General features: G+C 38.7%; 1 protein-coding gene across 5 annotated transcripts; it reads left to right on the top strand.

Annotated features, from left to right (window-relative positions):
- The first annotated feature begins 57 nt into the window (after positions 1-57).
- Positions 58-27,256, top strand: LOC119547462 (anoctamin-8). 5 transcript variants are annotated; one of them, XM_037854343.1, is made up of 18 exons: positions 58-134; positions 908-1,307; positions 15,338-15,590; positions 15,935-16,305; positions 16,870-17,162; positions 17,227-17,382; positions 20,713-20,848; positions 20,909-21,039; positions 21,106-21,387; positions 21,451-21,780; positions 22,136-22,498; positions 22,564-22,655; positions 22,934-23,071; positions 23,455-23,716; positions 24,453-24,551; positions 24,993-25,497; positions 25,847-25,992; positions 26,052-27,256. In XM_037854343.1, exons 2-18 carry the CDS (start codon positions 1,052-1,054, stop codon positions 26,262-26,264), a joined length of 4,026 nt encoding a protein of 1,341 aa, XP_037710271.1. In that variant the 5' UTR covers positions 58-134; positions 908-1,051; the 3' UTR covers positions 26,265-27,256. The 5 variants fall into 5 exon arrangements, with proteins under 5 accessions (XP_037710271.1, XP_037710274.1, XP_037710273.1 ...); XM_037854344.1 differs by having other exon boundaries at positions 60-134; positions 913-1,307; XM_037854346.1 differs by lacking the exon at positions 22,934-23,071.

The raw sequence follows: 27,256 nt of genomic DNA, 5'->3' as shown, positions 1-27,256 counted from the left end.
TGCTCTTTGAGTTGGGTTTTACACTCCCGCAGCCAAGTGAAAGACATTTCAGTCTGTGACGGCATTTCCCAGCGAGCAAACACTTTCTTTTCGACGCGCGTTTCCCATGACATATTTCCAAATAGAAGGAAAAAGTAATGTTGTTTAACTGTTTTTAAATAAATCAAGTCGTTGGCTTTCAAAGCTTAGTGATTCGGTCTGAAAAATTAAATGTTCTGGGCCTCTTGGCTAGTGCTTATTAAAGCGGTGTTTTTGTTGTCTCAAAGATTGTTTAACCTAAATGCAAGAAACGATTATGAAATAAGTGAACCATTTGGAATTCTTTTTGGTTTTCACAAAGGTTACTCGGTTCACTCTTGATGGAGGCAACTTGTCTGGGAAAGCTGCTTGGTGGTTCTGCGTTTTGAAAACGCATTTAGGATCGGTCTTGGGGTTGTGCGTAATGTCTGAACCCACCCTTCATAACTTGCACCAACACAGACCAACCCACTTTTACTAGCCATCCACAAACAACAAAAACGTCTTTCAAGCCGGCAACGTCTTGGTTTTAATACTTTAACCAGCGAATGGCGTGCTACTAGGTTTTGCCCCCCACGTTTTCCTTCGAATCACGCATTAAATGGGAGCATTTTCCTTCGATTAAGTAATTCGTAATTGTAACCAAAACCCTAGTTTCCTCTGGCGTTGCCTACTTTTTCGGGTTACCTGATTAATTTAAATTCAATGAAACGTAGTATATGAGTAAACATGCTAAAAGTGAGATCTTGTGGCAATTTGTAAACGATTTCACCTGCTTAATTTAAGGAGTAGCTGTGGTACGCTGTTCGCGTGCCGGCAGAGGTTGAGCAGAGCTATTCCCGCTTGAAGGAACCCTGCTGACCTCTGATTTCATTTCAATTAAACATAGTTTAGGAGAAAACATGGTAAAAGTGAGTTCTTGTGCCAATTTATAAACGAAAACATTGAAGGCGTCGCAGCGAAGTCATATAAAATATCAATCAGCTGTAACTTATAAAATAAAAAATAAATCAAAGACGAATTTTGGCACAGCATGAGCCAAAGTTTCCAAAGTCTAGTGCACGGCAGAGATGGTGAAGGCGATGGAGCTTCCTTCTCGGAGCGTCAGTCCTCGGAGGATGTGCCGGACTCCACAGCAACAACGACAACGACGGCGACTACAACAGCCGGAGGAGGAGCACCAAGAGATGGCGGCGAGGATGATTTCACCGATGACAACAATTTCGAATCAAATTTGCGACGTCGCAAAGGAAAAATAATATCCTGTGCCAAGGAGACCATCGAAAATGGTGAGTGCCAAAAACAGAACAACAAAACCATCCCACCTTCCGATTCCGCTTCGATATTTGTATATCGTCTTGTATGTGCCCGCCAGTCTTTTTTATTTTTGTAGGATTTGCAGGTCTAACCATATGAATATTTGAGTTCTATTTGAGTTCATCTCCCCGCAAAGGAGACGTGTGAAAAACAAACTTTTAACTTGCTCATTTGTCTCATAGATAAACAACAGGAAATTGCAGGTTGGCTGTAGTGAAAAGGATGAGCAAAAACTCTGGTAATTGTAGAAGTTTCAACAGGATTCCAAGTTTTATAAAACTGATAGCACTATGAAAGACATTTTAAATAATCAAGATAATTTCTTTTATAATGTCTAGACCTTTACTTCTTGAAGTCTGAGCCAATATGACAATGAGTTCAGCTAAAACTTCTTACAAACTTTTCTTGAAAATCATATATTCTATGGGGGAACTTATTTTTTAATACTACCTATTATTACTACTGTTCTTCATACTTTTGAATATAATAAAAAACAAAATTGGATTCAGGAATTCTACAAAATGTTTCGAAAACTAATGTTTTAAAATATAGTTAATATAGTAGTAGATCAATATAGTAATTTTGCTGTCATAATTCTCCAATAGGTTTCAAATGCAAATCGATTTGAAATTTACAATATGCCTGAGTTTGTTTTCCCTCGTGACAGACAACTAAGTTTTTTAATGGGCTGCGTTTTCGCACGACCCAAGCAACTATCCAATTACGCTGAAATTACTTTCAGATTGCCGCACTTCCTGTCAGCAATAGACAAATAAAAGAAACTTTTCCATGCATTTCCCTCCGAAGGCGGTGTGTGTGTGCTTATAGAGGGTGCAGGAGGCCCATTGCCAGTGTCCCACTCGAGTCCTTTGTGCAGCGGAGCTATTGAAAAGCGTCGTCGCGTCTGAAGGAAGGCGCTATTTGAATTATTTATGCGAAAGATGACAAAGGAAATGCACTTGAAGCTTTGCATGTCCTGACGGGTATTCCCCATTGGATTACTCTTTAATTGATTGGGCGCCTCGCTGGCTAATTTTGCACTTGCCTATCCCCATATCGATTGTCTTTTCCTCAGCCATAACCCCACAAATGGATTAACTGGCTCAAGTGTTTGCCTGTATTGTCCCACATATGAAGAGTCCTGCCTCTTGGCCTGGCCTATGTTTACTTGCGACGACTTCCTTGAGGGTAGTTAATTAAATTCATTAGCTTTTATGGGTCAAGGCTGGCTTGAGTGTGGCTGATATATGTGTTGTCTATATGGGATTGATGGCTAAAAGACATTTGTCATTACTAGCAGAATGGTATCGTGCTACAATATGAATATGGCTTGATATTGAGAGGGTTGGTTTTTGACTGTCATGAATTGTGGGATCCATATGATGGAGCTTTTTCTTTGTTTGACTAGCATTTTGTGGTAATTTGGGGTTTAATATGTTTGTGTCATTTGAATATTAGGAAGCAATATCGAATTATTTCCAGAACCCGGTGATCTTCCCGTTTAAAAAATGACTTCTTTTTTTATACATTAGTGGTCAAAACGGAATGTAATGACTGTTTGTCTAATCTATGATTGTGTGACGACTGATGTTATACGCTGTAAGTGTGCCGGCAGACGCTGAGAAGAACTACTCCTTATAAATGCTTACAGGGACTCTGTTGACCCCTGTTTTAAAAATATATAAATGGAGTCTGGTACTTAATCCAGAATGTATTTTTCCCTTAAACTTATGTAATCATCCATCTTGTAAAATATTTCTAGCAATTTGCTGCCCAAACAAAAGTACTACTTCCGTTTGAATTTCTAATAGAATGGCATAGTCTCCCACTTCGTTAGCTGTGAAAATTGCACAACAAATTTAGCAGCATGTTGTGGCGATTTTCGCGCTGAGCTCATATAGGGGACTATCTATCCCTACTTCCCCCATCCATCGTTTCCTGACCCCGATTGGCCACCCACTTGGTTCCCATCGAGGGTGTTTCCAGGAAGTGCGCGGATTTACGTGTTGCCAAAATGTCAGACATGACTTTTAAACTTTACTGGCAATCTGGGACGAGCGAGTGACGTGGCCAACTTACTCACGCTTCTCCCACAACGACGACGACCACCTCCCTGCAATTTCCCATTAGCAGTCAACCCCTTTACCCCTGGAAAACTAGAAAACTGCATTGCGTGCGTTGGGAATTAGAAGAAAATTTGGCGAACAGCGTTGGGAAAAGCTCATCGATTTTCGCTGTGTCGAGTTCGCTGTGCATAAAGTCTGCTAATGGAATTGAATCATACTCGTACTCCCGTCATATCCATGGTTGGCTTTTGTGTGTCGGCCCCCATTTCTTTTGTCGGGGGTTTTGAACCTCCTCCGTTGTCTAACTGTCTCTGTTTGTATTCGCATTTTTGTTTGCCTTTGTTGAGGATTGTTTTGTTGTCATTTTTATTTGCGTTGGCTTCAGGGCATGGCCTGCGAATTTGTTGGCCTGGCTGCCATCGGCATTGACAGCTCCCCTGGATGTTCGGGGGCTTGTAGGTGGTTTCGAATAGATGCGCCATGATTCTGACAGTTAACCCCTTTTATGGCATTGTTGCCGGGGGTTCAAGTGGGAAATAAATTTGTTTTGCCCGCCGACGGTTTCAAATAATTTTGCGATATTTATTATTTATTGCAGGCTCTGAATAAATAAAAGTTACGCTGGAATATCAAAATACGTAGTTCAATTCGTGATTAATTTTTTAAATATTTTGTAATTTTTATATTAGTTTTATTGCTTTGTTTTAAGGTTTTAAAGTTTACTTGACAGCTATCTCTTTAAGGGTTATCAAAAGTTTTACTGGAATATGTGATTAATTTTTAAGATAGTACGATTTCTATCTTTGTTTTGGTTTATGGCTTAAAAATGCAACTAAAGTTTGATTGCCATTCCTGTTTCCTGTTTTAAAGACCCACCAGCATTGAAATCCTATAGACTACTTTTTAAATCACTAAATAACATATATTCGAGTGAAGTTTACGGAGCTGGTTTTAAATTACAAATCTAAATCTTATCGGGCTTAGCATAAATCTATTTACTTTTCATTCCCCCAGGCATTATGTATGATACCGTTTTCAATATTGCTTAAGTAAGCATTAAGAAGATTGGGTTCTCTTTCATATGCCTACATCATATATGTTTCGCGAGCAAAACAGCTTCAACAAACAAAAGCCCAGCAAAATGTTTATATAGTCGACTTTTTCCGAGATTTTTCCTTCAACTTTGTTTTTATATTAATGTTTTTCTCTAAGGAAGCTTATGGCCCAGTAAGGAGCGCACACATAAAGCCATGGATATAAAAGCTTTATTTGTGTCAGATTTGCAGTTTTCTTTTTGGTCCCTTGTAGAAAAAGGCTAAGGGGTATAAAGACTTTCTTTGTGCTACTTTGCAGCTGCACTTGAATTTTGTGGGATATTGAAAAAGAGATCGTTTCAGGCCCAACGATTTCAGACCTCCCATAAAGATAAAACCAAGTTGAACTATTATATCATCATTGACTTTGCCGCTAAACTTTCTCAAAAAGGGAAAACAGATTTCTAAAATCAAAAATTTAATGGAGCTTTTATTGTTTGTGTTGCATACTGCATGGCGCGTAAGTGCGCATTGCAGCTGCATTTCCTTTTCTTCCGTTTCCTCTGAAAAATTAATGGCTGTCGTCAAGTACATGAAAAGAAAATTGAGTGCTTAGGAAAAATAATACTTTATGTGACCCACTTTTTTTTGATAAATAAAACTATAATTTAAAGTGGTTTTCATATTTGAAGATATATGAGGCTTGGGAATACCTGTTATTATTATTATTTAAATATTGAAGATCACAAGTAATATTTATCTCTTGAATGGCAGATAGTTTGTGAACTTACAAGTTTGAATAACCTCACGAAAGACTTGACAAACTGCTTATCGAGCAAATCTAGCATTGTGGCTTTTTCAAAACCCAGTTCTGTTGGACTAAGCCACAATTCAGCAGCAAATCTTGATATGTAAATGCGTGGCAAGTTGTGTGCACTTGTGGCCATTGGGTTACATGCGAGTATATCCACCGCACACCAACCTGATTCTCCTTGCGCCAATCTCGCCTGCCGGCTGTCTGTATTTTGCTGCCCGGCCCGTGTGCAAGTTTCAGACAGCCGGATGTTTCTGGGTATATTCCCATCCGTTGCATAGTTACAATATGCTTGGCAAAATCCTGCCTAAAACGCTGGCTGACTGACAGCTGATGTGGGATATTTGCAGGCAAAGGAGCTGAGGTTGCACTCACCGGCAATCCAGCCACATTTCGGTTCGGATTTGATGTTTTAAATTGTTAAAGTCATCGTGGGCAAACACCATCGTTGCTCCTCGGTGCTTGGTTGGCATTGAGAGCAGCTTAATTTCCGTGGAAATTCCGCATCGTTAGTTGGGTGTCTGGCGGAGCGGGTAGCATTTTCATTTGCGTAGGTGTGCGCCAGTCTGGCTTATAGCTTTGATTGGCTGCTAATCTGATGGGTTTTGCCCACGCTGTTCACCTTTAACCTCTGACATACTGCCACAGATCCTATTATTATCAATTTAAAGCAGAAAAGGCTGAATAGTTTTAGGAAATATTTAAATAAGGAAATATGTATATCCATGAAACATTTGAAAATAAGTAGGGGTTTGAAATCTCTCTTAAATGTAAATTTAGGTGTCTAAAAGTATGCTGTGAATAAAGGAATGCAATGAATTCCTATGTATTGAGTTTAAAATATATTGTTGCATACTTTTAGACACCTAAAATGGTGTACATTTAATAAATACTATTTTTTTAGTTATTATAAGTTAATCATGGGCTTTAAATACTTAAAGGGTTTTGGATAAGTGGTTCCTTTATGTAACTTTAGGACTTTCGTTTTATATCCTCCACCATTTATGGTTTTGCTAAGAGTCCTTAGAACGTAGAATACCTTCTTTCAACCATGTTTCCCTATCGTAAATCTACTTGTGTTAACTGTGTGCAACATTCCTCGGCTCTAAAACTAGATTTGGAGCACTGACCTGACATCCGCACAAGCAGTGTCCAAATTCGATTGCAGAACAAGTCTGAAATTGCCAAAGGAGATATAGAAACCGAGGGGAGTTAACATATACATAGGTGGTCGAATGAAAAGCCTCTACTATCTAACAATCTTGCCTGCATTCCAGATGCACATAACATTGTTGTCTTGATGATGCTCATGTCCGGATGGCCTAGCCGAAAGCGTAACCCGCTTTGCAGGAAACAATAGACAGTGCACAAAACCCAATTTTAAGGGAAAGGAAGTCCTGCTGCTGCTCCTGCTCCTACAACGGCGACTCCATCCTGGCAGACTTTACTATCACCTCTTCGACCGACGTGCTTCCGACCAAGTTTAGTTGAATCGCCAACGGCATTGCTCTTCGTTTGCTACTCAGCCAAAAAATTGCCCCCGAAAAAGGAAAATGAATACAAAAACAATCTGAATGTACTCTTTGTCTGTATTTATATTGCATGTGCTGGGTTTTCGCCACGGGTCTTGGCTTGGGTCCAACCTACAGAGCTGTAGGAATTTTAAGGGGGATACACTGCACGTCACTTGGTACAAAACTCAAAATTTTTACCTATAAAATCAAATATTACAAAAGACGTTATAACTGAAAGTAATTTACTCTTGCTAAAAAAATTACTTTTATATCATCATATTCATTAAACGTCTTTTTTGACAATTAAACAATTAAGAAATATACATTTCTAGCACTTTATACTTAATTTGCGAGGCTTAGTAACTTTTCTTGGGCACACCTTTTTAAGCTCAGTGTATCTATACATATTTACAAAAGTCGTGCCGCAAGTGCACTCTGAAATTCTGCCGAAAACGACAAAAATAGAAATTGAAAAATCAATGGGGCCAAGTTGAAGTTGAATGTGTTTACTGTCTAGAGGAGAACTTTATTAGATGCGGTTCCACACTATAAGAAGCCTTTAATATTGGCATACGGTAAAATGAGGTCGCTATTTATGTATTTGCCCTTGGAAATGGTGTTATCTTTTTTAAGTATTTCCGTTTTACTTTCCTTAAAAACAGGTGTGGAATCAGCAAGGTCAGCCCTTCACCCAAATAAGTATGCTTCTATTTTTAAAGACTCCTTGCACACTCATATTAAAGAGTGCTGCAGCTTAAGGTGGTCATAAATAACCTTTGACATTGCTACTGTTGGCCATTTAAAATATTTTCATATAAATCACATTTCGCGTGGCCTTTATGCAACATTTCTGCAATCAATTGCATTTTAATTCAATGTTCTTTCCTCTCCAATAAATTTCTGTTGCTGCTTTTATCAGGATTTCCTTTACGTATTTATTGTATAAAATATTATGATACATGCTGAATATTTTTTAAACGATTGGCTGGAAAATGTGCCCAGTTGATGTGCGCATTTTAGTTATTTAATTTACATCAGCGTAAAATCAATTTCCGTTTACTGGGGCTATGCAGCCGGGCAGGCGAAGGAGCGGAAAATTGCTGTCAGAGTCAGGCAAGTCATAATGTTTATTTAATAAAATGACGGATAGCTGCAGACAGTTATGGGACTTCCCTATAATGGAAACCTGAGACAAGTTTATTCAATAGCTAGGCTGCTTTTGTATACATAACTTTGACATTTCAAGTACATACGATGTTTATTTAGTTGTTAGGAAATGTAATTATGACGTTTTTATATTAATCATAACGGTTTTAGTATGGTCTTATTTATTTCTATATCATATACATAAATATGAAATATTTAATATAAGTAGAGGTGGAATAATATTATATAAAGAGTTCAACAAACTAATTATAAGTTTTTGTTATATTTTAATGTTTAGGACCAAAAACCCTAATCTGATACTAACGAAGTACCACCGTATCCATAGATTATTTTTTCTGTCTTATCCTCTGGCCATCAGTTGGTCCTTAAGTGGTGATTCTTTGCGTGTTCTCGTTATACATCTTGTTTGCAGTCTTCCTGTTAAGCAGATGTCCGAGTACCAGTAAATCAATTAGGTTGGTATATATGGAAAGTAAATATATGATCATATCATAGATTTCCATTGGTTTACCTTAAGTGCTTGTGCTGGGGCCATGGACTTTCCTGCGGTTTTCCTTTTCGTCTCTTCCAATAAGCCTCTCTTGTCGGTTTAAATGGCATATAGAAGAGGGCGTGTGTCTGGTTCGTTACCCATTCGTGTGTGGCACTAATGAGGCAAAATGTGCTTTCCGGTACAAAATCCGTTGTACTTTTTGACTCTACATAAATGAAACTATGCTAGCCAAGCTTGGCCCTCCTCGAACCGTGATTTTTTGGTCGTTAAAAGCGGTGATCAATCATGTTTACCCATTTCACTGCCACTTTTCGTTTTTCTCTAATAAACGAGGCTTGAACAACAAGCCAGACACGAAAATGTATGCCCGATAGTACAGCAATTAATCAAAAATCTCAGTTTTTGAGGGTTATTAGTCAATTAAAAGGCGGGACTTTTTAAGATTAGTATCAGTAAGGTAATGGCTGAACCATTTTGTTAATTAGTCAAGTAGTAATTTCAAAAAAATATAAATGTTTCAATATTTAAAACAAATTATACTGGATTTTTGACTTCAAAGGCCTTTAAGGTATTTAACTGAACTATTAATGCTCTTTAATGTTTATCCTACAATTTAACATTTCACTTAGCTTGACCTGTTTCTCAGCTTTAAACTGAGAGCCAACCACATGACATTTTAGACATGACAGCAACTGACAGACTTAGGCCACAACCACATTACGTATACGCCATGGGAGCTATAAAATTATGGCTGATGCACACATTAAGGATTTCACTTGCTTTAAACTAACTTTGAAGCGGTAAACGTTTTACAGCCTTAAATAAATTTAAGCCAATTAAATTTATTAAAGCTGCGACGAGTTTTTGTAGTGGCCTGCTTATGAAAGCCATTAAAATGTTGCATATTATCCTGACAGCCTGTCTGTTCTGGTGTGTATGTGGCGGGGTCTTTCGCGTTACAACATGACATCGCTGCCAACTAGACAATGTTCGACATCGGATAGGGAATGGGGAATTTTCCTCTCCTTGTCCTTGGCTTTTCCTGGCTGTCTGGCTTACTGCCTGCTCGCCTGTTGTTATCTCGCACCTTGCATTTTCATCCTTGTTTGACTCTGCCCTGACCTAAGTGGATTTTCATTATAAACAAAAGCAAGATTTATGATTTAATTTGCGCACATAATTCGTAATTATGTCCGCAGGCATTTCTTTTTGACAACACTTCTAACCCATTAGCGAAATGATGGGAATGGTTAAGAACCAGGTTGTTGAGACATCAAAATATAATAAGTATTCTATATATGTTGTTAGTAATATATTCTTAAAACCTTTTTAAAATTTTGCTTCTTAAAAATCTTAGTTACAGAAAGAATTTTCCTCACTTGCAGTAATTAAATATAAGAATCCTTTCTAAGAGCGGCCTTCACAGTTGTCACTTGAGTCTTAAGGGAATGGGCAAAGTGAGTTGTAAACTTTTCAAATTGTCGCCGTTGGCCCTCATTAACTTTTTCCTTAGCCAACCGAGCAGAACACAAGTTCTTTTATCTGATATCCTAAAGCTGTTTTAACTAAGCTAAGCATAGACCTCGTCACTTGTCTATTCTTTAAAATTCATATAATAACATTTGCGCTTTTATAGGATTAAAGGTTAAATGCTGTTTTGCTTTCCTTGAAACATTTTGATTTTCAATTGGTCGCTTTCAATTATATATGCAGATTCAATCAATATAGTCAGAGCTCGCTCAAGAGGTCGTTTTGCTCAAGAGTCCCTAACGTTCAGTCCCATTTTTCCATTTTCCCCCCAGTCGTTTTTGCTGGGCATTTTGACAGTTTGAGTGGTTTTGGTTGTCAGTTATAGCATTTCAGAGAAAAAAGACTGGAAAAGCTTGTCTATGAAGAGAATCCTTTTGCATTAAATATTAGCGCTGACTGAAAAGAAGCGAGAGGCTTGTGAATATGACGTTGGCTATGATTTAAAAGCATTCGTGTTATGGCAAAATTGATGGTAAAATATTTATTTAGTTTGAAAATAATCCTACACACTCTACTGTCAATTTAATAGCATTAGACTGATAACTGACCACTTTCACTTAACGTGATTAAAACTCAATTAAAGACTTGGCACTATAATGTCCTTAAGCCACCCACACACGCAGACGAGCACGTCGATGATAAAGTTCCTCCGCTTTTAGTGCTATATATCCTGGTGCTTGAGTCCCCATACACAAATGCAATTAATTTATGCTGACCAAGCTTCGGTCCTTGAATGTTCACTGTGTCCTGTTTGTCAGTCACTTCGGCAGCAAAAGTTACAGATAAACTGTGGAAAGGGAGGGCTCCTGGATACGATTAAGGAGAATCGAGTTTGGGGTACATTAATCACTGCGAGGATTAAGTGCATCAATAAAAATGTGTCCCTATATATATGCATGCTATTGTAAGGGTCACAATAAAGCCAAAAAATGCGGCAGAAATTGCAACATTTTGGTTGACCGGTTTCAATGCACTCGTGTGTGAAATTCCCACTGTTAAATATTTTATATCAAAAGGATTTTAGCAACGATGCGTATGTCAGGCATATTAACTCCATTTAAGCGAGAGTCATTAAGAGCAATTTGAAGCAGGGTGGAATATGCAATTAAAGTGAACAATAAAGAGACTGAATACGAGTCATTAAGCATCTGACAGTAGCCTCATCATCATAACAATTAGAGTGGGTACTTGCAGAGAATATTTCGATGTATTGTGTTCTCTATGTGATAATTGAGCTTTGAGTTATGCACAAAGCAATATTAATGTCCTGATCCCTTTTTATTTCGGTTTTTAAATGTATTATACTAATATTTTGATAGTATTTTAGTGTGAGTTATCTGCACGATGATGCATACTGTGCGTGTGGCGGCAGAGAGTGGGCAGAACTGCTTTAAAATCTTAAAAAAGGACCCTTCAGTATCTTCTTTTTTAAGTTTAAAGGTTTATTATATTATTTTATTTGTCTGAGTAATTGGGACGCTGTTGCATACTGTGAGTGTGGCGGCAGAAAATGGGCAGAGCTTCTTTATTTCTTAAAAAGTCCCCCTTTAACAACAGCTTGCGTTGGCTAATATTCGATAGAGGACACCTGCATTTTGTCATCTTGGACGTGGATGACTTCCTCGGGATACAATGTAGCCAAACCCACTTGTCTTTCTCCAACATCTCACATGTAGCTGGACGTCGTGTCAACTAGCAAAGTGTTTTCTCCCACAAAACGGCTACCTGACTTGACTCGCTGATGATTAGATGATGATGGTGGTGAAGGCAGGATGAACTGATGGAGTGATGTGCTGGCAAGGGTCATCATCAAAATTACATCATCTAATTTCAATTAGACGCAATTCAAGCTCGAGTCAATTAAGTCCGGCATTTAGCGGAGAGTGTTGAAGGTTTGCCTAATGAGCTTTTCTAGATCCTCTCCTTGAGCTCCCTCGTCACCGGCAAGGTTAATTAAAACATAAACTGTTTTAACTGAATGCTCGTTGGGAATAAACGGATGGATGGAGAGGCTGCAGCCATCAGACACGAATCTGCTGATTAAATTTGAGCCATCACACTCCTTCAACCCGCTTATGCAACAAATTATGCGTTGCTGTGGTTCGGTCTCAGTTCTGGTTTCATTTTGGCGCCCAACGGAGGGCGTAGAAGTGGGCGTGGTCCGCCCACAAAGCCGATTTCATTAATTATTCAACGCACAGTTCGCCCCTTTAGGGGCCCAATGCTGCTGATTTAACAGCCGAAAGCATTAGCTGGCACTTTCTTCCTTGAAGAGGAGTCGAGTCAAGTCGAGTCGAGTCGTCCTTGTCGGTGTCAACTTAAGCATGTGCGGACTGTATAATGAATTGTTTAGTTCATGCTGATGGAGGGAATTTCTGGTGTTCTGTTCTTGATGTCGTGTATTACTCACCAAAGTTGGTTAGAATTAGGATTGGATTGGATTTGGATGTGTGGCTCGATTGCACTTTTGCTTACTTTTGTCGCTGATAATGAATGGGTATCATTTGTTTGTATATTAACTTAAGGAATTGTTTTGGGAAGTCTATAAAAGGATATTAGTTTGAGGATTTTACTTCTTAATTCAATTTACAATATGATACTTAGGGTTTATAAACCATTTACTTCATATTGTGCTAAGAGCACATTTATATGTTATTTGATTAGTCTCATATACTTCATAGTTTACTTCAGTTTCTGTAAGGTAGTGGTCCCTTTTTATTAAACCTTATCACGTAAGCCGAAAAGGGTTAACTCATACCCGTGGAATAAAAGGGCCAACATTAAATGAATCAATAAATTGGCTTCTATCTTTTTCGGTATTTTAAAATGATAGGATTTATTTGGGAAAAAAGAAAGAAAAAAAGAAACAACTTTTTTATTTCAATTTTGTTATTTTAACTATTTTAATTTTAGTTAATGCTCAATAATAATGTTATTTTTATGAAAAATGTTTATAATATCATGACCCCTATGGTCACTAACCTATGGTCGTAACCTATGAATATAAGCATATGCCATTCTAGACCGACAATAAAGTGTTTTTAGCCCTTGGCTAGGTTTTTATTGCCCACCATGCTTTAGATTTATTCCATAATCCCTCGGGGTAAAAATACGATGCACAACACGTGGCCCTTCCCCAGAGGTCGTTCTTTTCCATCCTGATCCATTCTTTTGTCACAATTTTATGAGCAAAGCGTGAGGGCTCCCATGGCCAAACACATTTGTGTGTTTAGCATATCAAAATGGCAATCGCACAACGGTTACATTGATTGCGTATGAGTTTATAATCCTCCGGGCCCCGATGCCAATCCGGATTTTGGGCCAGAGACTTGTGTTGGAATTTGCCACAGACTAATTCACAGCTCATTTGCCATGCAACAGCATCGAAATCGATCTATTCGATGCTGGTTGAGGCTTGGATCTGCGTTGTTCCTGCTTTATTTATGGAATTAATTACGAAATTCCACATTACGTGATTTATTCAGCTGCCCAAATATGCACACATCGGTTCGAGCTGCTGTTGCGGTTTGTTCTTGTCGTTTATAATTAGTTTTATAAATGTATCCACATACCGAGAGATATTCTAAATATATTTACAATTTGTTTGTTCTAAGCTCTTTGGCTCTTCGTGTGCACCCTAATTAAGTTCGCTTTTGTTTCCAACTCTGAGTATAAGCTATATAATTGAGTTTGTTACGTAAATATCTAAATATTCTGATGAGTGTGTGTAGAGAGGCTTAGAATGTGTAATTAATGATGAGAAATTTCGCTTGTGCAAAAGCAGGCAAAATAAGTCGTTACCAAAATGCGGTCTATTTCAGTTGACGAAACCTTTCTAGGAATTAGAGGATTTTAAGCATTCCAGCTTGATTCAAGGTTGCTGGTCTGAGAATTCAATTAGTAATTTTGGAATATTATGGTAATCAATTACTTTGTATTTTTTTTTTGGGAGTAAAATAATGGAAGGAATTAATAAGGTTTACTTGTGATTTAAGTAATGTACTTGAATTGTCAACTGAACGAAAAGGTAGTGATATGTTGGAACTTATCTAACACAGAATTTTATTATAACAGTTTTATAGTTTCCACATATTGTCATTCTCTTCCTTAGGTACTTAAAATATACAAACCGTTTTTTCCTGACCTTCCACAGTACTTATTTACAACCTTATCGCCGTAATGGCGAAAACATTCTGAGTCCCGGTAATGAGCTTGGTGAACTTAAAACGAACCAACCATTATTATTATTCTTATCAAGTGAAAACATTGGCAACGGACCAACCCAACACTTGAGGTCACTGCAAGTGGCATTTGTCATTAGCCAAATTTGAAGTGAAAGCTGTTGATAGTCACAAGGACATGAATGGTGGCAGGAAGTCCTCGCCCGCTATCAATTTAAGCGCAGCGCTGACTTTACATTTTTTCTCGCTGCAATTTCCTCAGCCCATGGAAATATCACTTTTGTGCTGGTGCAAATAAGTTCATAATTAATTACGAGCCAGTGAACCTCTTACCAAGTTTTTATTAAACTTTATGGCTAACAAACTTTGGCAACTATCATCCCCTTGCAGTAGGAGCTAGTTATTAAATTTTATAAATAAGGCTTGATATATTTGAAGGTCTAAAGGTAGATTTTGTTGGGAGTAGTTCTATCTTTCTTTCGCTTTATAGTGGTCTTTGTTTGTCATTTAAACTTTTTTGTGAATTTGGCCCATTCATTAGTTCATTTCTTTCTGATTTTAGTTATTGTTTTCGTGGCTGTTTCTTTGGTCAAAGGATGCTTTTCTCTTGACATTCTGTAATTCCTGGTAAACGGAGAACCCCAAGTTCCTTGGCTTTATTTCCCTGTTCACCAGTTGGCCTTTGCTTTGGTGGATGTTGCAACCTTTTCTAATTAAAAGTTCTTGTTTATGTTTGAACCATGTCAGGTTAGCTTATTTGTGGCTTGTATTTTTTTGTTTTACTTTGAGCCGCTTTGGTTTGCATCTGCTTTATTTTCCTCGGTTATTTCACTGCAATATTATATAAGGCAAAGTTGAATTCGTAAAGCTTAAACTGCAAATATTGGTATTTCCTAACATTTTAAACTAAATACTGTCCATTTTTGATTACAACTTTGTATTAAGTCGACACTGATTATTTTGGAATTCCCTTAATTAATTTTGTTTCGATTAAAATTAATTAAAACTATTTTTCACTTAAGCTCCGAAAGACCATAAATATGCAGTTGAAAAAATGACATTTAAGTCTCAATGGAATTTTTATGGTGCCTTTTTAAAATATATTTAAGGTGAATTCAAATTGATCTTAGCTAGTCTACCTTTTTGGTAGTTCAAGTAAGTGAGTTAAATTATATCTCAATATCTTTTTTTGACTTCTTTCAGCTTCCCGCCAATTACGCCGCAAAGTGCCCTACGCCGGCCATTTGATGACGCCTCGTCGCCTCTGGCTCAATAAAATTCCCACACAATGTGACGTGGTTATTGAATTTCCCGAAGATGCACCAGACGAGGCGCTCCGCTGGCTCCTGGCCCGCATCCGCTCCCAACCGCCGGCTGGTCTCGGTCTCCTGGTCCAGGTCAAGGCCCACGAGAGCACGCGAAGGAATGCCTTCTATGTCAGTGCTCCGGTTAATGTGTAAGTGCAATCCTCCGACTGGAGTAACTTTAATTAAAAAGTTTATTTTCACAAACTTTTTCTTTATACTATTCAGGTTGCTATTTATATTAAAATCATTTTTTATACGGTTTAACAAAAATGTATAACGCTTTAATGTCTTTTTCTATGGCATCCCTAGCTTAATATTTAGAGTTTGTGTTTATGGTGCTCAACATATTATTATTTAATTTATTTTTTATATATTTGATAAAACAGCATGTAAATACATTTACAACCGTCACAAATACAAGCTACACATCGTTGTAAAACTATTTATAATTCATGTAAGCCCAAAGCTCCACTATATAAATCACTGTTTTCAGGCTTTTTAGAGCCGCCGAGGAAGCCCGCCTGCCTAAGCGTTTACGACCGGATTTGGGCGGTGCTCTAAGGGAGTTTACCACCCGCGAGAGTCATTGCTTTCAGCAGTTGCGCGGCGATGTGGGTAGCACGGCGCTTTTTACCTCCCAGGAGCGTCAGTGGCTGGTCCTCCAGGTGCTACAAGGACTACGAGCCGGCTGCAGCGACATCGATGCCCTACATGGACGTGCGGCCGTCGCCGAGGGTCAGAGCATCGTGGCCGCCTGGCAGGAGTCCGGCCTGATCACACAGGTCTTCCCGCTGCACGAACCCAGTTCGCTGACCCAGCTCCAGACGCACTGGGTCAAGCAGATATTCGCCCCGCAACCGTTGGGTATGTTAGATTCGTCCTAGGAGAAAAGAACATTAAAACATAAGCCACATCATATTTCTTATATCAAAGTAGGGGCCGATTTCTTGAGTTCCAGTTAAACTCAGAGTTAGCGGATTTGTCTAGCGGACAGATAAACGTAGATTGAATTAGGCCATAATCTGAAACCAGCTGTCAGTCGGTATTGATAAAATAAATCCCCTGGTGCCGGTTAGAAATACCTCTTCCCTAACAGGCACTTTAAATGTTAATTGGCACTCGAGAAAATGACACGAAATCTAGCTTTTTAAAGAGTATAAAAACAAAATGATTTTACTATATTTATTTTCACAGCTGAAACCAGCTGTCAGTCGGTATTTATCCGATAAATCCCCTGGTGCCGGTTAAAAATACCCCTTCCCTAACGGGCACTTTAAATGTTAATTGGCACTCGAGAAAAAGACCCTAAATCTTGCTTATTAAAGAGTATAAAAACAAAATGATTTAACTATACTTATTTTCCCAGCTGAATACACAATTTCAGCTTTGAGTATGATATCCTGAGGCTTATTAATATTTCCTTTTCAGATGACATAGCTGCCTATTTCGGCGTAAAGGTTGCTTTGTACTTTGCCTGGCTGGGCCATTACACCTGCGCTCTGGGCGTTCCGGCTGTTTTTGGCACTATTCTCTACTTCATTCTGTGGGGCAAGGGCCAAACGGCTCAGGATATGGGACACGTGCTGTTCTCCCTGTTCAATGTAGCCTGGGCTTCACTGTATCTGGAAGCCTGGAAGCGTTATTCCGTAGAGTTGGCCTTTCGGTGGGGCACTTTATCAACGCCGCCGGAGCTGCTGGAACCACCGAGACCCCTGTATAAGGTATAAGAACAGAAGTTATTGACAATTTGTTTGATTAATCGTATATCTCGGATCGCTGGTTTAGGGTCCTTTGGAGGAGAACAATGTGACGGGTCGCTTGGAGCCCAAGGAGGCGCCTGCTTGGCAGCGACGCGCGTTTCGCTATCTGGTCAGCTTTCCCATTATCGGATGTTGCCTGTGCGTGGTCTTTGCCGTGATGTTTCTCATGTTGCGTTTTCAGGTGAGTTAGCCTACATTTATCAATGATTTTTTATGACCCAATGAGAGTGTGTGTGTAGATTTAACCCAGAATGCTCTTGCAAATTTAAAGCTTTATGGATCAGTTTAAATTACTATTTGCGATGCCTTCTTGAATTAAGTACTTAACGTTAAATATCATGGAATTTTTAAAACTTAAAAACAAACGTTTATGTTTCTCTAATTAATGAAGAGGATTTCATTTTTTGTTATTATTTTTATAATAAATGTAGCTATACCATTACGTATAACCATGATTTTATGGGCTATCAAAGTATATTTCAAGTGCCTGACAAATCCATAAAGCTTTATTATTATTTGCAGGGGTATGCAAAGCACTTTCCGATCACGGCATTCGTGCTCCAACCGAAATCGTACCACAGTGCGTATAATTAATATTGTTTTCACGTTGTGCGATATACCAATTTGTGTGCGCGCGTGTGTGGGTGTTCGTGTGAATGTGTTCGTGTGTCGCCTTATCAGTATTTGTTGATTTTCTCTTATTTTTCTTCACGCTTTCGCGAATCAACTGAAATACACACACGCCCACACACGCGCGCATATTTAAACAGCCTTGCACACACACACACACTAACACCTGTCCGGTTTCCGGTTGCAACTGTTACTGCTTCTACTTCCGGTTCCTGAATGCCACTATTTTTCTAAGTTGGTTTATTTCCCCTGCGTTTTCTTTTTCGCAACCAAAACAATCAACGAGATAAGGCCAAAGTAAAATAAGTTTATCACTCATCACACATCATTGAATTGTTTCTACAATTTCTTTTTCATTTCTGCTTTGGTTTCTTTCCATTTTGCTTTCTTCTATTTTTGTATACTTCACAGGATTGGCTGGATCACCATAACATACCAGATAAAGGAATTGCTCAATGCATGTATAATTTGCACAAGGTTCTTATTCATTTTTAACTTGCATTTAAATTATTTAGTATGATTGAACAAAAAATCCACGAGTTTGTGTTGTAGTCGTCATTTGCAATCATTGGGATGGGTATATGTTCTTTATAGTGAAACTTCTTAAAATAATTTAGTTATAAGTAGTTCCATTGGTTCTTATATCTTTTTATTCTTAATCATACGTATTTGCCAGCTAGTTAACCACATTCATCAGCTCATTTATTTATATCGAAAAATGGGTAAATTAATTCAATAAAGAACTCGTTTCTTATCCACAACTGGTTTCTTGAATGGTTGCAATATAAAAGCCTTGCAGTCTATATTCCGTATTTAATCAAAACATTTTCACAAAGGGAATGGTTATGGTTTTTCTTTTCCCAACTTTGTTAACCAAGCGTTTTTTTCATTAAAACTTTTTTCACACATATGCACTTTGGTCGAAGTATTTTTGCAATGGCTTGGGGCCATCATTTTGCATACGCAATTTTTGTTCTCCTTTTTTCCAACCCAAGCTGACGTTAATTAAAATGCTCAGCTGGCGAAAAATAAACTGCCTTTGGGAAACTGAAGATAGACACAAAAGGGAGAAAGTGTAATGGAAAAGTGAGAGATGGCCATCCCGACATCGACGTTGATAAAATACTAGAAAACTTTGGTTGACATTAGCAAATTTTACGCATAATTGAAAGTCTAAAGCTATGGCAACGCTTTCGCTCAGAAGGACAAACAAAATGAATAATAGAACATTTTTGGTAACTTCTTAAACGTTGCCTTAAAATCGTTGGTGAAATATTCGTAGAATTTTCAGTGCTAATAAGTATTCTAAGAGATGGAAAAGTAATGCTTGGCTGCTTTCAAGACTGTTAATATAATTACAAAAATTCTTTGGAAACCCAATTTGCTTAAGGAATAATAGTTAGCCTTAAAGGCTTTAATATCAATTAATATTATTCTTAAACATTGCCTTAAATGCTCTTGTGAATTATTCTAAGAATTTTTCATGTTGGTTAATAATAAATATTCTAAAAGATGGAAAAGTAACAAATTGATATTTTGAAGTCTGTCAAAAACAGATACTAAAATTATTAGGAGACCAAATTTGCTAAGGGGAATAATCATAATACAAATTTAATGGTTCCAATAAGTCTTTAATAATGACACATCTATCCATTGAGAACGAGTTAAATAGTTTTTGTTTATTTAAAAACCAGGTTCGATATAAAGTGTTTGCTATAAATTTCTATAGAAGCATTTGACCTTTGCCCCCTTTGACACATTTCTCTTTCATCTGATCCATGTCATTAAAAAAGTTAAAAAGCTGCCAGCGCAGTGGACAAGCTTTACATCTCACTAATCTGAGAACGGTCCATTTAGTAGTTGTTGTTTGGCTACCATTCGGTGTTTGCAGGTAGTTCACGTGGCTTAATGCGCACCTGGAGCCAGGGGACAATGGCATTTTTGGCTCGGTTCGGTTCTCTTTAGTGCTCAACCGAGCACCTAAATGTTGTCGTAATGAAGCGTACATTGGAGATGGGGTATTACGGGTATGGGTATGTATGTGTCCTTCAGTGCGGTTAGCGTGGTATTTGTCAAAAGCAGACTTTTGTGGCTAAAGGAATTGGTTAACTGACGGAGGTGAGGTATACAAAAACAATATTGAAGGTATCAAATGGGCTGAGGACTGCTACACCCCCTGAATCACCCCATTATTATTGATAATTTTTAAGTAGGATAAATAAGCTTGATTAACTGAACTATGTGAGGTTTTCAAAAATAATGTTAATTATATGAAATGGCTAAATTATAATTGATAATAACTCAGTGGAATACAATTAAAGTGCATTCAAAGTTAATGTGTTAAACAGTCTCTGGGGGAAAGTGAACAATTAAATTTGACCAACTACCAAATTAATTACCTGGTTGAAAGTGTGGTTAATTAAGTTTGCGAAAATTGTGCAACACAATAAAAAAGCAGGTCCTTTTGTTCTGCCGTTTAACAATAGCCCGTGTAATGGAGAAATGACGTGAAACATTATAAATGTGGCGCAGGACGACTGGATTGGGCCAAAACCTAGAATCCAGATCGTCACCAAAAGTGTTGTTAATCCTCGGAAATTATTCGTAATGTAATCAAATTGTGTAAACACTCAATATACCGTTCATTAGCAGAGATGAGTGGGGGGAAAATGTACGAGGTCAGTGGCGGAATGAATAATAATGACAGGTTAATTAAGGAAAAGTCTGGCAGGGGTAGCAGAAATTTATGGAAAACTCGAGTAAGAGTGGGTAATGCTGATTAATTTCGATGTTTACACTCAGGTTGCGTGTGTCAGCTAATGAAAAACTATTTACAATAAATTTATTAAAACTATATGATTTATTTTTACCATCCGTACAGGACTGGTGGGACTCCAAGTTGCCCGAGGAGAGTGTTTTATGCTGTCTGAGTGTCATACCAAAAGTCCTGCTGGCAGGAGCCATTACCTTAATGGACGAGGCCTACTTTAAGTTGGCCTTATGGCTTAATGACCGGGGTAATTTGGGATATATGTTATAAAGTAGGATCCATAACATCCTGTTTTTTTTTTACACAGAAAACTATCGTCTGCAGTCGAAATATGAGAACCATCTAATAGCCAAGGTGGCTCTTTTCCAGTTTGTGAACTCCTTCTTATCCCTCTTCTATATTGCATTTTATTTGAGGGATGAGGAGAAGCTCAAAGAGGTAAGTTTCTGGCTGATTATATAACAAAATATTATTATAGCTAAATTAATTTTCATATTTTCTTAGCAACTGGCTGGTCTGCTCATCTCCCGCCAAATTATTGGAAATCTTCGCGAATCTGCACTCCCCTATTTTGTTGAGCAATGGAAACTGGCCAAGTTGAGCTTCAATATGTGGGGTGCCCTTAGCCCAACCCAAAATGTGACCCGCAGCCTGGCCGAGGAACTGGCCACCGCAGAAGCGGAACTAAAAGCAGAGGCCACTGGCACTCCCACCAAAACCCATCAGCCGGAGTCGTCGAGTAAAAGGAATATTGGTCAGGCCGAAATAGAGAGCTCGTTGTACAAGGTGACTGACGTTTTTTAAGTACCCAAGTTCTTTATTGACTTTTTGGTTGGTTATTTCTACCAGTATGATGGCACTTTTTCGGACCATTTGGAGATGCTTGTTCAAATGGGCTATGTGGTGCTCTTCTCGGCCGCCTTTCCCTTAGCTGGAGTTTGTGCTCTGATCAATAACCTGATGGAGATTCGCTCGGATGCCTTTAAGCTGGCCCATGTTCATCAGCGTCCATTTGGGCAGCGTGTGGCCAACATTGGCACCTGGCAAAATGCCCTAAGCATCCTGTCGCTCGCCGCCGTCATCGTGAATTGCGCCCTGATTGGCCTCTCCGGACAGGTGTCAAGACTTTGGCCCGGACTGACCACCGCACAGACAATCATTCTGATTGTCACCCTGGAGGTGAGTTCATTGGATCAATATATCAATATACTTCAAAAGGGAGCTCCTAGCTAAGGTCCTTCACTTAGAAACAAAAACGTTCTCAATAGTCAAGATCAATTTACTCTCAAATTTTCAAAATTGAAATAAAGTTTTCTTCTTCTTGAAAAACAAATTCAAGACCATTTTTATCTCTATTAGGAAATAGCTTCATATCGAAAAATAAACTTGAGAGCCATTTCATCTTGATTTCAAGAACGTTTCTTCTTGAATAAGTGAGAAGACGGATTCTCAATTTTTAGAATTTGATCTTAAATTTGCATTGCTCTCAATTTTTCGGGTTAAATTAATAAAAAAAAAACTTGTTTTTCCGCAGCACATAATGTTGGGTCTGCGGCAGGCACTCACTTGGCTTCTGCCGGAGTTACCCTCGTGGCTGGCGGCGGAAATCGCACGCGCCGAGCATTGCCGCCGGGAAATGCAGTGCAAGGGCACCTCGCCACGCCCCACACCACCCACGCCCCAGTCGACCACGTCCACGCAGCCGGAACAGGAGGGTCCCGGCGGACTGCAAATGGAGAGCGGGGCGAACACCACCCGAGATCAGTCCATGGAGAGTCAGGTGGCCGAGGATATGTTGCTCTATGGACAGGAGTTCGCTGGCTATGGGCGTAATATTGAGGCGGATGTTAATATTTATGAGAACCGTGATTCGTCACCCGACTCGCCGCCCTCACAGGTGTGTAAATAAACCGTGGAACTGTACTTCATATATGCAATTACCTTCTGTACTTCATTTTTTAGACCAGCACCATACTGATTAGACCGCTGCATGAGTCAACACCGCCGCATGGAGGAGCCTCCCTGACCAGTCTGCATCAGGAGGGTAATGGCGGGTGAGTGCCACTTCCATTAAAATAATAATAAAGGATTGTGGGACTGGACAACTTAAGTATTTTGCTCACGCCAAGGTGCCGGGGAAGTCCCTAATCGTCCCATGAACTTAATAACCATGCACTCAAAGTCTCCATTTCACCAGAACGTTATAAACATATTTTTTACAAATTCTTACTAATTACTTTACACATCAGCTTTTTAATTTTTATATTACCCAATTACCTTCAATCATTTTGGCTCCTTTCCAATTAAGCTAAATAAATTTATTCTTTGATAGAGCCTATCAGAGTTGTGTTAGAAAATCGAAAATTTGTATACCGGAAATTCCGCCATATCTCGGATATTCAGTGCGAAATTTAACAACTTTCGCTGGTAACAACTCAAAAATGCAACAACGACAGAAGCTACAAAGCGGGTAAATTATGGTTATGGTTGGATAATTGTTGGTTAGATAGATCGATGTGTGTTATCGAAAACTGTTTTAGATGCTTTCGATGCTGTAATATTCAGGATCCAATGCTGGCTTCGGTTTAATTGATTGGAAACTTTAAAAACTGTTTTTTACAATGCAAAAGAACAACCGAAATTGGCATTAGATCTGCTTTCATTCTGTATGTTGCCCTTTCCGAGCCTTTCAAAATTTATGCAATGAAAACTTCTCAAAATTGGCCAAACCGCTCTATCCTAGTTATCTACTTTATATGATGATACAATAACTATCTATTCGTACACCTTTTTACACTCTTTTTTACCTTTTATACTTTTTTCTCTCTCTTTCGCTTTATGTGTGGCACACAGAGCTTCCGCCAGCACGCTAGCGCTGAACTCGGCCTTATATGCAGCCCGCATGCAATCCATGCATATTCAAGAAATACCGCCATTCCGAAAGAAATCTACCGACTCGGCCGAACACACCGGCAGCAGCGCCAGCAGCAGTCCCCAGCGAACCACGATGCGACAACTGTCGGCCCAAAGGGATCCACAGCAGACGATCCCCGAGATACCACCGTTCAAGACGCGCAAGATATCTGCGGAGAGTGCCATGCATCTGAATATGAGCGTAAGATCCCAGGGGGAAAGACTCTATACTCGTATACCGCCCCACAAAGCAGGAATTTACCCCTTTCACAAAAGTTTCCCTAGTCAAGTGACGTACTGCGTCTCCGTAGCTACTCTGTGTACTTTGTGTGTAGACTCTTGCATCAACTATCTAAAGCCTCGATACTGGTTGTCTTACTAATAGTCTGTAGTGCTCCCAAATCACCCCTCTACTTGACTTTCTAACAAATCAAACAATTAACACATGGGAATTTTAAATACTGTACTATATAACAGATTACAGAAAAATTCAGTTCTTGCCAGTTTTGAACGATCTATTATATTTTGACAATATTATTTTATTGAGCTAGTTCCGAATTTTCTTTTACAAATATGATAACGATATAAAATTTCAAGGATTTCAAGAATTCGTTGGGTTCTTTATCTCATGGTCATAGCAACATATCTTTTCTTCAAAATTTCATAAGCTTTCCCAGCTTTGGTATTATAACAGTTCTACTGTTTACTTCTAAAAGTAGTACAAATTCTGTCAGTTTTGGAAAAGACCCAGTTTTTTTTACACATTTTTCTTTATCTCAGTAAAGAAATTAGGGATAACTCATTTGAAGAACCTAGGAAAATTTGTAATAGCACTGCCCTCCACCACTAAAAAGAGTTTATGCCACTATTTACAAAACCGAATCGCAAATAAAATACTCACCTAACCTAAATCCCCGCTCGAATTTTGCCGTTTAAAGGACAAGCTACACATAAAACTTCATGCACCAGAATGGATGTCACGTTTAAAAGTCAACGACAATGCAAATCTGCATAGAAGCATAGATTGTATTTCAAAGGTAGTGAAGAGAAACATACTATATATAAGCATATATCAAAACGGATGCATATACATAAGAATAATGTGTTTGTTACTCGATGTGTGTTGTTGGTGTTTTCCTCTTGGAAATTGCAGGATTCGTAGAAATATATTAATAGTAGAAATCATACTGTTAAATCCATGTTAATAAATCGCTTTTATTGGATCCCATGTTGGGGGAGGGAGAATAAAATACCAAATTTGATTGGGCATGGCAGAAGCTTTCATACACACAACCCCACGCTGGCTTCTATATCACTCACAAGTCCAATCACTAACAAATGGCATGGATTTCTAGCATCATACACAAATCCTAGTTTAACCCGTCATAAGCTTTCGATGTCTTTAGATCATAAGTTTTATGATATTATCGTAGAATTAAAACACTAATGTTATCGGTTTATTTTCGGTTAATCTTAAGGAACTCGGAAAGACGGCAGATACAGCAGATATTTTAAAGCCAGCCCCATCCTGGTGCAATGTGGCCATGAGGTCCGGAGCACCTGGCAACAATTTGGCCACCCCACCAGCCTCCCAGCACCAGCAGCAAATAGTAGCTTCATCATCCTCGTCCTCCGGCGGCGGCGGCAGCGTCTTTAGTCCCAGTGGCGCTGGACCAGCCGTAGTATCCGGTGTTGGGATCAGTAATTCCCAGTCAAGGCCCAGTGTGGGTGCACTATCGAACTCCTCATCCAGTTCATCCCATAAACAGCAACTGAAGCAGCAGGCCAAGGAGGAAAAGCAGCAGGCGAAGGAGGAAAAGCAGCAGGCCAAGGAGGAGAAGAAGCGGGAAAAGGAGGAGGAGAAAGAAAGGGAGAAAGAAAGGGAAAAAGAAAGGGAAAAAGAAAAAAAGGAAGAAAAGAATAAGGAAGCACAGGGGGCAGCAGCATCCACCTCTACAGCCACTACTGATGACGAGGCTAAGGGTAAGATAAATATTCGAAGGTGTCAAAAAAAATCTCTAGGGCTTAGAAACCACTTTTAAATGTAATTTAGGTGTCTAAAAGTATGCAACAATTTAATTTAAGCTTAGCAGTACTAAGAACTCATTCTAAACGAAGACTATTCCTTATTCACTGCATACTTTTAGACACTTAAAACACCCTAGGCTGTAGTTAGTGTACTTTATATCATCGCAACATGTGTTTTTTTTAAATCTTCCCTTTTTTTTTAATATTTGTACTAATTCTTTAAAGAATTATACTAAAGATAGTTAAAGTAAACTATGAAACAGCTTTTTCCCTACTGATTCTTCTATTCCTTCTTGCTTTTCAGCCGCTGAATTGGCCGCCAAGAAATCCCGTCTTAAGCAAAAACTGGTGAAGAGTGCGAGGTCCGTGGCCATTTTCTCACTCAAACTGAAGGAGCGAAGGCAGCGGGAGGCGGAGAAGGCAGCCACCATAGCAGTGGAGCATGCCAAGGTATCCCAAAGATGCAAAAAAAATTCAACTGAAACTGAATCAAAATTCTTTCTTTTCAGGCTCTGGCCAAGCTGCCGATGCCGCAGCCCGTGGGCGGAGAATTATCCCTAATACCCATCGAACACCTTATTCAAATTGAGGATATCATACCTGCGATGAAGGCTGCGAGCTCATCGGCAGCACCCACATCGTCCAGTCAAGCCGGCCCATCGACGTATCACCAGCAGCACTACCATCCACCTTCAAATGCACATCCGCACACGGATAACTAGGCTTCTAACTATTAAGATTGATAACCACCCTATCGCACACTTTGTAAATAGTTTTCTATGCACCCGCCCCCATCTAGCCGAGATTTTATCAAAGTTACTGATGATATATGAGCAAATTTGCTGAATGTGTGTCTTGTCCAGAGTTGGAAGCAACTAATTAAACTATACATATAGTGGTTATCGTATAGCGAAATTAAGTCACTCAATTAACTTATACGAACAGGTTTTTTCGAAAATCATTTATCAGGTTTTGTATGGAAGGAGATTAATTGAACATGTTAATGGCAAAAAGGATACCGGGTACTACATCCATTGAAATCGTAGTCAGCATACAAAACGATAATTTTTAAGAGTTGTGAAACGAATTTTGTTTTAGCGTTTTAGCTGTTAATGTGTTTTTGGTAGTCATTGTTGCTTAGCGTTTAGCCATTTAGCCAAAAACAATTTGTTACTTGAAAAATGTTGAAAAAGTTGCATTTGCATTTATGTTGCCAGTGAACGAATATTAAATAATTACGAATATTAATTAAACGAACACAATCAAACACTCTCACACGAAAATCAAAACCAGACAACACAACGACACGCATAACTGTGAGATAATATCGTCCATTGTTCCTTCCATATACAAGGATACGCCTTCGCACTCGCTTTTAGCTATGGTACAACAGATCGGATAGAGAACTATTACTAATTGCAGCTTGCTATTAACGGAGAGAACTATTCATTACTTGCTGCAAATATTTTCCTCGTTTTACTAAGTATTGTGCTAGCTTATCAAAAACAAAACGAAAGAATTTCACACTTTATCGACAGTCTAGTCAGAGGATCTACACTTTAACATAGATGCACCCAGACACAAAGGATATTTGTAAATATATTGTAGCCATTAAGTGTAATTTAAATGAGGTATACAAACTATACTAATGTAATGATTATATGTGCTCTTGTGTTGAAAAAATTCAAAGTAAAGACATTCATTAAAAAAAGAA

The sequence above is a fragment of the Drosophila subpulchrella genome, chromosome 2L (assembly GCF_014743375.2).
Source record: "Drosophila subpulchrella strain 33 F10 #4 breed RU33 chromosome 2L, RU_Dsub_v1.1 Primary Assembly, whole genome shotgun sequence".
NCBI lineage: Eukaryota > Metazoa > Arthropoda > Insecta > Diptera > Drosophilidae > Drosophila > Drosophila subpulchrella.
The sequence above is the reverse complement of the archived record's forward strand: the minus strand, read 5'-3'. Positions and strand labels throughout refer to the sequence as shown.

Coding starts and splice junctions, on each gene's coding strand:
- LOC119547462 (XM_037854343.1), top strand. CDS start 1,052: ATGAGCCAAAGTTTCCAAAGTCTAGTGCACGGCAGAGATGGTGAAGGC. Junction 23,072..23,454: donor CGACAGAAGCTACAAAGCGG/GTAAATTATGGT, acceptor TGTGGCACACAG/AGCTTCCGCCAGCACGCTAG. Junction 25,993..26,051: donor TAGCAGTGGAGCATGCCAAG/GTATCCCAAAGA, acceptor CTTTCTTTTCAG/GCTCTGGCCAAGCTGCCGAT.